Below are 14,372 nucleotides of genomic sequence, written 5' to 3' on the forward strand. Positions count from 1 at the left end.
TTGTATTCCCTCAAACTCCAGCTGCAATCTTGCCACGTGCATGGTAATTGCAGTGTGTTAATACAGGGAATCTTCAGATGGGGAAGCTCAGAGATGGCTTTGATTTTATAATGGCTGGAATGATCTTGGGAGCCAGTGTTTTCTCCTGAATCACATAAATTAAAGCTGGGAAATCCCATCCTGATAGTCTAATGCAATAATTTTCAACCCTTGGGCTACATACTTGTTAGAACTACTTTAAGTCAGGATTTTAAATATTGCTGAGGGGCATGTAGAAATTCAGTGAGACAGGGTGAACTCATTATGGCACGAGGCACAAAGTCATCACTCCTCAAATGGGATTTAGTGGCCTGGGAAGAGCCTCCCTGAAGGTTACCTGCCACCAGTGCTATCCTGCTTCCCTGGTGATCCTGCTCTGCTCCAGCTGCTCTTGCCTGGCTGTGCTCTTGGGGGTTCAGGGCTGCTGAACTACTCTGCCAACTTAGAGAGTTGTAGCAGGTGCTTCAGAAAGTCTTCTAGGTCTGCATCAGCTCCTGAATCCGCTGCTTAAAATGGATTTAAGGGCACCTCTCTCTCTCCCTCTGCCCCATCTATTTCACCTGGTGAGATCAGAGCAGAAACAGGACGAGCTGCTAAAAAAGAAAAGCAGCTGCTGAAAATGATGGGCACTGCTGAACCTAAGGTGTCCTCGTGGCAGTGCTAATAACCCCACTTTATTACAAATATCCCTACAGCTTTCAATCACTGCAAACTGAAGTCAAACAAAGTAATTTTAAAATGGGAGGCTATTTTATACTTGCCCTCTGGTCAAACCGCCGTAACACACAGGCTTGCAGAGTCACACTGGCTCTTCCTCGCAGGAAAAGCAATATACTTGTCACAAGCAACACAGGCTTTCTTCATTTCCTACCAGCTGCCTACGTGAAAGAGCTGAGTACACAGCCCAAGCTGGGCTTCCAAACAAGCAACTGCAAAGGAACAGCACTGAGAAACAACCGGCTCACAGCGAAATCTGAAACCAAGCGGGGACAGACAGGACTGCTGGGAACAGACCGAGCTGGGGGCCAGGCACTGGCACTGCTCGGGGAAGGTGCAGACAACAAAGCCAAGCTCAGGACCACGTGGAGCTCATGCGTATTTCAGGGTGTACTTTTATCTCATGCTCAGTACTGCGACATTCTAAAATACTTAGCATCAGGAGTTCATCATAAATATTTAGAAACACTGAATGATAACAGCGGTGAACTTGTTCACGTTGCTAACACACTGGATGTAGTTGTACATTAAGCACCAGCAATAAGTTTCCTTTTTGCCAAACAATTATGTCAGACAAACATCTGGTTGTAGACAACATGGCTTCTGCATCAGACTAATACAGTTCTTATAGACACAGTCACACACATACACAAAATTACATTTCAAGGCTGGATATACTGTTTAATAATGCCACCGCTCCAATTTACTTCAATAGCTGCAGCAGCATTTGTTTGTTGGGTTGTTTTTTTTCTCAGAAAAATTAAAGAAATATTGGCAAACAATGCACATTACTCAGCTGTGTTACTATTTCATAGAGTATTGACTGGAAGACGCTATAAGAACGTGCAGCAGACTTTCTGGGTCATGTCAGACTATGGAAACATTCCTTTAAAAAATATCTTCCCCCTGCAAAGTCAGAATCACTCCTTTTTTGAAAGTATATGAACTAAAACCTGATAATAAAACAAGAGGAAATATTAGCCCAAAGCATGGTGATTTCCCACAAGAAGAGCATGGCCTCTAAAATTGCCTCTCCTGGCACACACCATCAGGATCAAAGCTAGAACAAAAAGAGTTAACACTGTCTCGGGAAAAAAAGAGAAAGGAAGAAAGAAAAAAAGCCCATGGCTCTTGTGCGGCAATCATCACATCTCTTTTTCCAGTGATATAAACATCTTTGTTTGTTAGGCACTCCAAGTTCATGTCTCCAATGTTATTCCAACATTTACTTTTCTCAGTGTCTCACTGCCTGTATAATTTTCTTTTAATTAAGACTGGAAACATTCTGGAAAGCTTCTTTGGGTAACGCACTTCATTTGTGTGTTATTTCTCATCAGCTGAACTGCTTATTACCAAAGAAGGCTGCAGAGAGTATTTCCTGTAATATGAAAAGATTCTGTCAAAGATACAGGGAACACTGCCCTAGAAAGTTACTACTTTTTTTTTGTCTCAGAAACATAAAAAAATCAAAAATTAAAATAAAAAAAGGAGAAAGAAAATGTTCTTCAAGTTGTTGGTATGATGGAGTCCTGTTTGGCCTGTCCCATGAGCTGTGTGTCATCCAGCGCACCACTGTTGTCCTGGCTCGGGAAGGCTGCATCCAGGCCTGCTCCATGCTCTTGCTGTGCTTGGAGTGCTCCCATGTGCTGTGTGTGGCTGCTCAGTGGCCACCAAGCCCAGCACACAGCCCCTTCCTGGACAGCCTCAGCCTTGGACAGCACGCTGACCTTCCAGCCATAAACAGTTGCAGTAGAAGAGCCATCTCCAGACATATATCCACAAAAGCACTGCAGAATGGTCCATTTGAATTTTTGTCTTTGTAAGGAGATGTGCTGTTTACAAGAAACACAATTAACAAAAGAAAAAAAAAAAAAAAAAAGACCCTACTGTACAATATTTACATCTAGAAGCTGGGCCAGTATTTGGTCCATAAAATCAATTAAAAAAAAAAAATCATATAGGAAGTTATCCAGTCCCATGGTGTCTGTCCATCATCAGCTGTTGGTAAAGGTCCTTCCAGGGGAGGCCTCAGGCCTGTAATCATATTTATTCAGTGTACTGGGATAATAGGTTGTTGTGTACACATTGGTTTGCTGCAGCGGGTAGAAGTTGGTCCTGTCGTCCGGTATCAAGTTGTTCTTGTTAAGTGTCTGTAAAAGAGAAGAGGAGATGACAGGCATGGCCACAGTGCCACACAATTGCTCTTTTCTACCTGCAGACACCTCCCTCTCACCTGCCTTCTTCAGCACGGACTCTGCTGCAGCCACCACCACCTTCCCTCCGGCTGGGAGAGCAAGCTGGCACCTCGCGCTCGCTACGGGGCTGGGCTGGGGACCACAGCTCCTGCCAGGTCTCCCTCAGCGGCCCTGCGCTCAGCTGCTGCTGGGGATGGACCCAGAGCCTTCTCCAGGGACACGGAGTCTCCTGGTGGATGGCGGGTTGTCTGAACACCATTGTCACACAAAGCCATGCTGGGCCTACACAAAGGTTGGCAATTAATGGCAGCGCTCAGTTCTAACCTCGTCCAAAATGCTCTGGTACAGCCTGTGCCTCCCTCTCAAACCAGGTGCCAAATGGCAGCTTTTCCTCCTTGGAAGAGCAGGTGTGCATTTACCTGATCTCCATCTCCATTGGTAGATATCCAGGTTTGGACCCCCCGATATTAAGTGTGTCACTTCTGTAAGCTACAGTATAAGTAACAAATCATGGTCACTTTTGGAAAATCTAAAATTACTTTAAAAAATTTAACAACCACGTAACAATTGTTGGAAACAATAACATAAAAAATGAGAATGACAAATGCCCGTTTCACCAGAAAAATTTAGAAATGTCTTTTTTCTCCCTCCCCTCTTCCCACCAACAAAGAGATATCCCCCTCTCCCCAGATTTTGCCCATTGCTGGCAAGCTGTTACCTATGTACAAGGATAAAATCACACTTTGTGTGTATGTGTGCAATAATTCCATGGAACTTTCTCCTACCTCACAGTCATCTGATTTCTGTGAAATTTGTCTGAGGTACTTTTATCAGTTTTTTTACCTAACCCCCAGCTTAAATTTTTCATGCCTATCTCTGCCTATGTCAGTCCAAAGTGCACCTTTAATGGCTGTTGTGCAGGGAGCTCACTCCTTTGATGTGGGAGTCAACACTAGACGTGCTGCTACAGCATCCTTATCTTCAGGGAACATTTAATTAACAGCACATTTAAAGAGAGGATGAGCATCTCTCCTGTCAGGAGCAGAGATGGAGAGGTCTAATGAGCCAGCTAGTCCTGGGCCCTAATGGTTGTTCTGGCATGATCTGATGCTTCTTTAGTGATGAACCACTTCACCTCAGTTCCCCCTTGAGACAAACACCTCATGCCTGACCCAGCTCAGGGCAAGGTGAGAACTAATTAACTAATGCTCAAGTCCAGAGCTACCCAACTCCTTCAGCTTTACTCATCCCATTGAACTTCAGGCAAAGTGGCTCCGTCAGCAAGGTGAGAAATCTCTGTTCTGCCTGAGGGCAGGTGCAGATGGAAATTCCTGGGGAAGGTTCTGTCCCCTCCAGCCCCAGCAGCAGCGGGGTGACCTGGCAGCAGTGGGCTCTCTACAGATGGGGAGCAGGGTCTCACCCTGTGCACGTGCCCACTGCACAGTCAGGGTTTATCCACATCCCAGCTGTGACTGCTGAAAGGATCAGCTACCCTGGGCTCAAAGACAAGACCACAGGCAGTACATTTATCTCCCTATTTCTTTGTAATCAAATCATTTTATGGCATGGGGAGGGGGAGAGGAGGAGGAAGAAAAGAAAATGTTTTATTCTAATCAGCAGACTGACAGCTACAGCTACCCTGGGAGCTTACAACTCCCAATTTCATACAAGATGTTAGGAGGAAAAGCTTTCCTGTGACAAACCTACCCTGGCAAAGAAATTTCACAATTGCTGAACCACCAAATAAGCTTTTCAGAAATGAACACTGCCTGAAACATCTCACATATGAAAACTGGAGAAGACCCAGCTCCCCCCTGGTCTGACTGCGATCTTCCCCTGCCTGGAGTCCCTAAATTGATCCCACAGCACAACACTTGTAGGAACCAAGGAGAGAATTTGTATAGGCATGCTCTAAGTGACAAATATTTTCAAGAAATGAGAATTTGTGCCCTTCAATATGAAAGTAAAAAAGGAAATGTCATGCTCTGCTCCCAGTCACCCAAAGAAATATTAAAGTAGTGTGGCCAACAGTCTGCTGCTTTGTGCTGGAGGCTGGGAAACAAGGAAGCCAGCCTCAGTCCTCCAGTGCTTGCTATGCTTCCTTGGGAAATCCAATTAACTGCTCTGTGCTTCCGTGTCTTCTGACCCAGCTTGAGAAAAACAAAGTTTGAGATTCCCTGCAAAAAGGCACTTTACTAAGTACTATCACCGAGTGTTTGGGGGATATGCTCTCTGGTGAGCCCCACAGGTGTTCACACTGGCTGTACACGATGGCTGCTGTTTTCTACTGATGTTCCTAGTCCAGGATACCCATTACCAGCACTGTAACTCCATGGCCACAACAGGAAGGAAGATGAAGAGGCTGAGTGCCACTGCCACAGGTCCAATCTCATTGTTGGTGAATTGCATGTCCATGCCAAGCACAACAGAATCCTGAGCATTTCAATATTTATGGGATTATATGAACAATCTGATCACTCATGCAAGTGTGTTTGCAGTTAGAAGTGGGGGTGTCTGAGGGGAAGGGTCACAGTTCCCTCCCTTGTGTGGGCTCTGCCCCCAAGTTCACACAAGAGGCAGAACACTCACACGCACTCACAGGCTGCTTCCCCCAGTTACAGCCGAGTGCAGGGCGTGTTAAACATGACTCTATCGTACCATATGCATACATTTAACTTTGTTCAATTTTCTCCATTGATATTTTTAGCCTAAGTCATCATTCAGATTTTCCATTTGTTCCTTTTTCTCCAGCAAGGCCTTGCCACTACTTCCCCAAATTCTGCCTCTGCTCCAAATCTTTAAGTCATTATCCACTGACCTACTTGCTTACATTCTCCCAGATGTATCAAAACATCTTTACACGTAACAGTATGGGACTTCCAGTACTACTCCCAACTCTCATTCTACAGCTGCAAGTATAAGCTGTGTAAACATTTCTTACACACATAAACAGATCAAATGTTTCAATTTGCAGTCATGAAAATTTCAAAACTTGATTTAAAAAGTAGAGGAGCATCTCCCCACTCCAAATTAAAAGGAATTCCATGTATTTTTGAGAACCTAAAGTGAAAATTATACTTAGCATCTGATACTCATACAACCAATACTAAAATTAGGGCCATAATGTAGTCCCCACAGGGTAACATACGATGGCAAGATTTCCTTAATCTGCTCATGTAGAAAGCACTCAGCTTTTCAGAGCTCAGCATTCTCTCTAAGCTCCAGATATTCCTTTCTATTTTGGGGGTTGTGGAGAAAGAGTCAGCAAGTTTCCCAGGAGTTTTGTAGGTTAATCTTCACTAGCTATGCAGCACCACAATCCCAGTGAAGTCAGTGGGCAAGGACAATTTCCCCCAACCTCACAGTTTCTCCACAATTTCTCTGTGAGCAGGTGTAATTTCAATTCTTCTATCTCCCACCCATGACACTTTCTTCTTTAAAGAGGCAAAAAAGAAAAAATGCTGGGTGACCTTCCCTGGGCACTTTCAAAGCATTTTTTTCGGTGTTTACGGTTACCACCACTTCAACCTCTGAAGAAGCTGAGCAATGCAGTTCACCTTTCCATGGCTCATCAGAGATGTGCTGCTTGTGCCAGGGCTGCACAGGTTTAAGTTTCCACCTTGGAAGTCTGTAATGTTGAACGTCCCAGTGTACTACAGAGAAAAACTTCCCCTTTCCTTCTCCACAGGATGAGTGCAGGCATGAAGGAACCAGGGGTAACAACTCCAAACACTGCTAACCCTGGTCATCCACTGGGGACACAGGAGGAGGTCTAAATTCAGGTCCAGGGAGCAGACAGCAACTTTGTAGGCAACCCATTCCTCTTTGTAACTCCAAATGAAGCCCATGTGCATCCCTCATCCTTCCGCTGCAGAAATCAAGGACAACGCTCCTGCTGAACTCGGTGACAAAATTTTCCCTAAAAGAACTGAGACAGCCTTTCCAGCTCTCCTTGTAATAGCATCCAACAGACCTCCTGTAGCACCAGTGGGATGGCCTTTACGCCCCCTCATTCCCCAGGAAAACAGAGGGATAAGGGAATTGTGTAATGATGTAATGAAACCAAGATCCAACATTTAGGTTCTTTTGTGCTCCTTTTAAGCCATTTGCTTCTTGCAGTGAAATCAGATTGAGCAAAATGCCTTTTTGATGCAGATCAGCTGTTTCATGGAGCTAGCCATGCCTTCTTGTTAAAGGATGTTACTTTTTGCATTGTAGGAACATTAGCCAAATGACTCGGTTGTGGAAATAATATTAATATTATGAAACATTTCCCAAAGCTTGTACATCTCTGGAAGTACCAGGGCAGAGATTTCGGAATTATAATTAACCAGTAAATTTGGGAATAATTAGCATAATAATTACATTTTAACAAAATAAACTGTACAACTAAAATAACCTCTTTTGGCAATAACTGACACCAAGAAAATACATGACGTCTGGCCCACCCACATACTCCCTTTCTTCTAATCAACTGGATGCCACAACACTGCTGTGCCTCTTGAGCTAAGAATTACAAATAACCCTGGAAAGATGGATAGTTGCCAGAAAGACCTTATGAGACCCACGTATTTACTCCAAGCTAAGAGTGATTTTTAAGACTCAAATGATTCCTCTTTCTGATTTTTCTTTAAAATTTGCTTAGTGTCTTACGCCAAGCAAACTGTCTCACCTGATGCTTTTATAAAACCTCTTAAGCTCTGCCTACATGAAGCAAAGGAAGCAGTGGCCAGGGTTTATGTATTGAGTTTTTTCCTGATGAATTCAATAAGGCTGTTTGCAGGATTTACAGCGAAGTGTAGATGTACAGATGAGGAACCTATTTTCTATATAAGAAGGTTATTCATCTCAAAAAGAGATACAAAAAAATCCCACTGGGACACTAAACTTATGATTGCATGTTCTTTTTGGATGGAAGCTTACCATATTTTTAGACTGGAGATTCTTTGTTCACTGCTATTGGTAAATAAATTAAACAACCCCCAAATGACGGCAGCATCTGTAGATGTGCTCAGGTTGACAATAGAACTAACATCCAATTATCAGAAAATGAATAGCTGAAGTTATCTATAGCTGTTTGAAAATAGCTATTTTATCCTTGCACTTAGGAGGGAGTGAAGTTATATTACTGCCATTGTAAAGTTATAAAACCCTTCAGAGCTGGCAACATAAAGGACCATTGTCAGAAGGATGCTCTGGCACATCTCTGACTTCAAGCACATGAGTAGGATGGCAAAACAAACTGCATGCAGCAGTGAGGCAAACTGAAGTATTTTTCTCAACTGGAAGCTGAAGTTTGAGGAGGTCATGGAAATCTGCCCACTGGCAAGTGCAGGTGTCTAGCCTAAAGCTTGCAATTTAGCCCCGGCTTGCCTACGATTTGGTGGAGGCAACATTCATGACGTGGTGTCCAGACACAAAAGAGGAATTCAAGGCTGCCCCAACTGCTTCCCAATATAGCTGGTGCACAGGATATAGCAGACATGATCTCAGCTGTGTGGGAAGGTGCAAACTGTCTCCTCACTGCACTCCTGTGCCTTGGTGAATGCCCTTCCTGGATGCTCCATGCACTCTAGTGAGTGTTACTAGAGGCTCAGCACTTCAGCAACAGCACCCAACCCTGCACACCCTCCAGTACTCAAATTCACCAGAGGTATAACCATGGCCCCCTGGCATTAATGGTTACTCTGGCTGCAGATGATGGTTTGGAGCACTGGGCTCTGTTGTGCTTCAGCTGATGGTACCTGTTCTGGGGCTGGCTGGGGGGCAGCTCCCACTGCCTCGCTGCACTCATACTGGAGCAAGCAGCCTTGAGGTTTTGCTTGGCCTCAGAGCTGCTTCTTCTGGTGAATTACCAGCACAAGTCATGCAGCCTGGTGCCAGCCCACAGTGCTGCATTTAGATTGAGAATTGCAAAGGTGTAACTGCAGTGGTGAAAAAAGAAGTAGTAAAAATAAAAATAAAAGTAAAAACTGGGCCAAATTTGCCATCTGCTAACTCCATTCAGTCTTTTATAGTCTTACTGCTTTCCAAATTCTTCCACCCTCTAAATGGCTGCTTTTTTATTATTTTCCTCAGGATTGCTTTGTTTTCTCCCCATGTTGCTTTCACCTTGTTATTTCCTCTCTATATTTGTAACCTCCTCAGGTCATTTTCCATTAGTTTTATACCAGTGGCTGTTTTTTTGACACACCTCCCAGTTTAATATCTTCTGCTCATTTAATTAATACACTGACTGCACTCTCTCCAAGCTTGTTAATGAAGATATTAAATAAAGTCAAACCTTGCATTACTGCTTGCAGTGCCCCAAACAACTCCTCCCCATAGCCCTGTTTGTTCCCATCAACAATTGCCCGATGTTCACAGTCCATTAGCCAGGTTTCAATCTCTACAGCAGCCTTCCTGTCCAAACCAATTTCTATTTACACATCACAAGATTATTTAAGACACCAATACCACCCTCTTTTCTTTAGATGTATGGACGAGTGAAGCTACATTTTTAACCAGCTGAGACTCTGCAGCTCAAACTCAGCGCAAAAAATGATTATGTTTGATTTCTCCCTGCTCAGCATTAGGTCTTGGCTCAGCTGTCAGCTCAGCTGAACCACCTTTCATTTCATCAGGGTATGTGATATGTTGCCTCTCAAATATTAATTCAGATCTTCCTGCATATTAATACTGACACAGATTTGTTTCAATGACTTTCCACTGCTGTAACTGAAAGCACAGCCGAGTCATTTGTTTCTCCTGGTTTCACTCTCTAGTATGGCCCTGACTGCCAAATTTTACAGGCGGAATGGGATTTAACACCCCATTGATGTGCTTGGTTGAATGGGGAAGGTCCAGGCGTTCTCTAGCGACTGTGGGCCTGTATGCTCACAGATGTTTTGTCTTATCCCCAAATCCAACTGACATTTCCCACACAGACTTACTGGAGCTACTTGTGTGACTTTAGTGCATTGGACTTCTGTAACTTAATAGTGACTCAATTAGCTGGGCAGAAATTGGCCTGCTTTCTCACTAACACTTTTGTATTACCTTTGCTATTCATGGCACTGGGGGTTTGCCTAGGGTCCATGATATTTATAAAGGTAATTGGAATTGTTCATTAGCTGGTTCTCAGAGACTCTGGGATATAGTCCATCTAGATTCCTTCATCCACAGGGTTTCACTTCTTTCCTTTATTCACATGCTTTGTGCCAAATCTCAGGACAACATTAGAGCTGATTTAATGAGGATTCTCCCAGCTGTATGGGAGTGCAGGCAGAGTTACTCCTGCCTTCCCTAGGCCAAACCTCTCATGTATACATAAATGATGCACCAGGGAAAGTGGCTGTGGTTGTAGTGTTGCCTCAGCCTGTGTAGCCCATGCTGTGGCAGCAGCCAGTGCATCCTGAGCAGTCCTGAGCTCTCAATGACTCTTCAGGACTGGACGATCATGGTCCAGAAAAGAAAAAAACCTCAGGAGTTTCATCTGTCCTCACTCAGAGCTGCCAAACACTCTGGAAACTGAGCTCTAGTCCTGAATACTGACATAGCTACCTTTATTTTTTATGCATGTGACTCAATTTCTTTATAACTCTACTTAAGAATCCATTAGGTGCAAGTGGAACTGCTCAAGAAGAATAGCAAGGCAGCTCATCTCCAAGTGTAGCACAAAGGTTTCCTGTATTTATTGTTTGTCTAATATGACCCCCTCCCTTTACTCTATCTCCCTGCCTCTTTCATGGCTCCCTGTAAAGTCTTCTGCAAACACATAACTAATTCCTCCTGCACATCTTGGTGGCACTAGGGATTTTCTGGTTCAGCTAATATACATGACACTTCTAGCCAGAGCTTCAAGGTGACAAAGGGGAGAGAATCACCCCAAGCACCTGGACCAAGGGAGAACCATTAACTTCTAGCAAATGAGGAAAGGGTATATTTGAAATATTCCTCCTCTGACCAGTAGAGGGAAGTCATGTAAGTAAGCAGCAAGTCCAGTGAAATTTTGTTATGCCCATTCCTGTAGTTCTTCAATTAATTATTCTTCCAGCACAGCTAGGTGGGTGCAAGCATGTACATGTCAACCTCAGAGAAATTAGGAAAGGGGAAAATTGCAAGAAAAAGGTATCAGTCATTAGATCACTTAGTGTAGCTGGAAAAATCAGATAAGCTTGAGAACACATCTGTCTGTCGTCAGTTCTGAAACAGCAGCTCACATGTTCAAAAACGTGCCAGATTTTCCAGCTACACTCATTGATCTAATTAACAACAAACCAAAACTTGTCGGCCTACAAACAGATTATCACAGCTGCAGTAATACAACTGCAAAGAAAGGCTCATGTGAGCATCCACAATGATCTAGCCTGTGAGAAGGCAGAGCATGGACCATACCCCTAACCTGGCTGTGGAGGAGGTATATCTGGTTATAAAGAGGGAGCAGAGAAGGCTGAGTTGATAAAGAGAAAAACACGACAGGATTACTATGAAGCATCTACCTACAGTGTCAAAACTTTGAATGTGCTTAAAAACATAAAGACATCCCAAAAGTCAGACTCTTGAAAATGGTGGGTAAAAGGGAACAGTGAGGATTCCCACCCTATAGGGAGCAACAACAGCCCTGTGAAGCAGCAAGGGTTTGCATGAAAAGCAGATGGAGGAGAGACTCAATTCCCATCGGGGGACTGCTGTGAGCAGCTGCTTAGTATCCCAGAGGGAGCAGGAGCAAGGTAACACTCAGATCTGAATTGGCAGTCTCCCCTACTCTTAAATACTTTATCTATGCGAGTGCCTATCTGTGACTCACACACAGCAACCCGCTGAGCCCCTGCTGCCACGGGTGGGGACAGTGCCAGGAGGGGCACATCCCTCTCTGGGCACAATCATCCCAGGACAGCCACACCTCCAGGCATGCTTGACTGCTCAATTTGACTCGAGCCAGTGATATAAAGGGAGAAAAGACACTAACAGATTTTGACTGAGACACACCACTTAATCCTTTTTTCCCCATCAGTAAGCTCTCTTGCTTTCCCTTCATAGTAGGCATTATGCAAATCAAGAGTCCCCTGAAGTGATATTTGCAACTGCAGGATCATACAAGAAAGGGCACAATGCTTCTTTGCCAATTCAACCCCCTGCCCCTACTATTCTATTTCAAATAATACTATACTCATGGTAAGTACTAAAAATACGTACTCTACCATTCAAGCACTTAATGTTCTTAAATGCCACTTTGTTCAAGGGAAATAGCCTTTGTTAAACATGAAATTCACTGGGAACAGAACTTATATTTCAATCTGATTTACTATATATACATATATATATAACTTTCTTTTCCCCAGCTGATTACATCAGCTAGCACCATGAAGCTAAAGCAAATACTTTAGAGAGAATGTTGATAACTTCTTGATAATGTTGGGTATCATCAACTACTGCTTTATATGTGAACTTTACAGCCACTTCCTTGGGCTTGAACGATGCACAGTGAAAGGGTCACTGGGAAAAGAAAAAGCCTTGTATCACAGCGCTATCAATGTATGTGCTGTGATCACCAAAAATAAATGGGTTAGCCAATTTTAGTTGAAGCAGCAACACATCAAATTAAGTGGCAGGACACTGAAACACAAAGTTTTCCATGTAGAAGCAAACATCCTCAGAGACCAAGGCTGACTTTGACAAACATTCCTCTAGGGCATTTGACAGCAGTTTAAATAGCTTTAACTTAAAGCCCTGGCTGCCTCCTCTATAAAAAAAGGTGTGATTTTCAGCAGCAATGAAAATGACCATCACCAAGAGAGAGACATTTAAAATCCATACAGAGATTCACTTTCCTATACCCCAAGCTCTATTTCTTTTTCACAGAATAAAATCACAGAATATTTTGAACTGGAAGGGACCCACAAGGATAATCCAGTCCATCTCTCAAGAGAATGGCCTATACAGAATAACCTTGGCATTATTAGCACCACGCTCAAACCAACTGAACTAATCTTTTTGCTATTTTTTGCAAGGTTGAAAGCGAGCACCCAGCTTGCTGTTTAATTCAGAAGGATTCATCTTGTAAAGACAGAATTGGTTTCTGTGTCTCAGCTCTCCATGTTAGTATTTTATTGCCATGAATTATTTGGGATTAGTAATGAAGTGTGGATCACAGGGCCTGGAGTCCTTCACAGGGGGTGTCTGCTCTGCACTCTGTCATTTGTTTCCCAACAGCATTGTTCTCACTTCATTAGAAAATATTCATTGCTGCTTCTAATTTATACAGAGTCCAAGTAATATACTGATCATTCCCCCCATTTTCTGGTAACTGCATCTACATTTGTTGTATAATTTTAGGCAAGTGCAGGACTCACAGTTCTACTGAAGTTAATGTGTATTGTTCTAATGTCCTAGAAAATTCAGATATCAAGCGATACATCAAACACTTAGTTTCCCTCTTTCATTGCCATATCCTGCAATCTCACTCAGTTCTCACCTCATCTTTTCCCACAATAAATTTAATCCTTGACAAAAATGACTGTTTTGTTTCAGTGTTTGGCCCTTAGTTCCTACAACAGTTGTGCTGATGCCAGAGAAGATGCAATGCTCAGGTGCTTCCTCAGCTCATTTGAGGCATCAGTACAGAGAGTTTTACTGCATGACTCATGACTAAAGCTGTGTTGAAGGAAGGAAGGACAGAGGGAGGTCTGTCCAGCACAATTGCAAAGAAAATCTGCAGAATCATCATCAAAACCATCCTGCAAAGTTATATTTCTCACTGATCCCATCTGGCCTGATCCAAAGGCCATTGGATTTTGGATTTGGACCAATATGCAGATGCCTTTATCCAAATCCCACGTAGAATAAAATGTTGGCTCTCTTTATTGGCAGAGGATTTAGCAATAGGAAGAAGTTCAGTCCAAACCCTTTCTCCATGTGTGGCTGTTCCAAGAGATCCTAATTCACAAGGGCTCAATCTTGACCCTACATCCTCTTGCTTCTACTGCAGGATCATCTGGCTTTCCATCAGCACAGCTCTGGTAACTCACACAAGGCACAGAGCAGCTGAAGCAAGATGTTAAAAAGTGGATCTCCTTGCTGCTTTGATAGTCAGTTATTATCTAATCGGCGTGGCAGTACTGGGAAGGTTGTAGGTGGTTCTGTAACCCGTCATGCCAAAACGTGAAGAGCAGATAATTTTTATTTCATTATGCTTTTGTTCTGCACAGTCTTCAATATTGTCAGAGTGTTGTTTGAACTTCAACCAATTAATGAAACATGAACTGCTTATTAGGTGACCCAAAAGGTCTCTCCCCTACGATCTGTGAATACCAAATCAAAATCAACGTGTTGCTGGTAAATGCATATGCATGAAATCTTTCAAGACATCATGGCTAAAATATCTAATAATAAACCTCACATTGTTATTGAGAAAGCAGAACAGGAAGGGAAAAGGAGCCA

The 14,372-nt window shown here is 43.3% G+C and overlaps 1 protein-coding gene across 11 annotated transcripts in view; it reads right to left on the bottom strand.

Annotated features, from left to right (window-relative positions):
• Nucleotides 1–1,131: 1,131 nt before the first annotated feature.
• Nucleotides 1,132–14,372, bottom strand: part of SEMA5B (semaphorin 5B) — a 281,295-nt gene continuing 268,054 nt past the window's right edge. For 10 of the 11 annotated variants that reach the window (XM_086898536.1, XM_086898533.1, XM_086898532.1 and 7 more), the window contains one exon: nucleotides 1,132–2,906. In XM_086898536.1, coding sequence (XP_086754662.1) covers nucleotides 2,751–2,906 — 156 coding nt within the window. In that variant the 3' untranslated portion in view covers nucleotides 1,132–2,750. Of the gene's footprint in view, nucleotides 2,907–3,370; nucleotides 3,441–14,372 lie in introns of all 11 variants that reach the window. The other variant, XM_086898538.1, reaches the window with a different exon arrangement.

Source organism: Cyanistes caeruleus, chromosome 7 (assembly GCF_971803275.1).
Source record: "Cyanistes caeruleus chromosome 7, bCyaCae1.hap1.1, whole genome shotgun sequence".
Lineage (NCBI taxonomy): Eukaryota > Metazoa > Chordata > Aves > Passeriformes > Paridae > Cyanistes > Cyanistes caeruleus.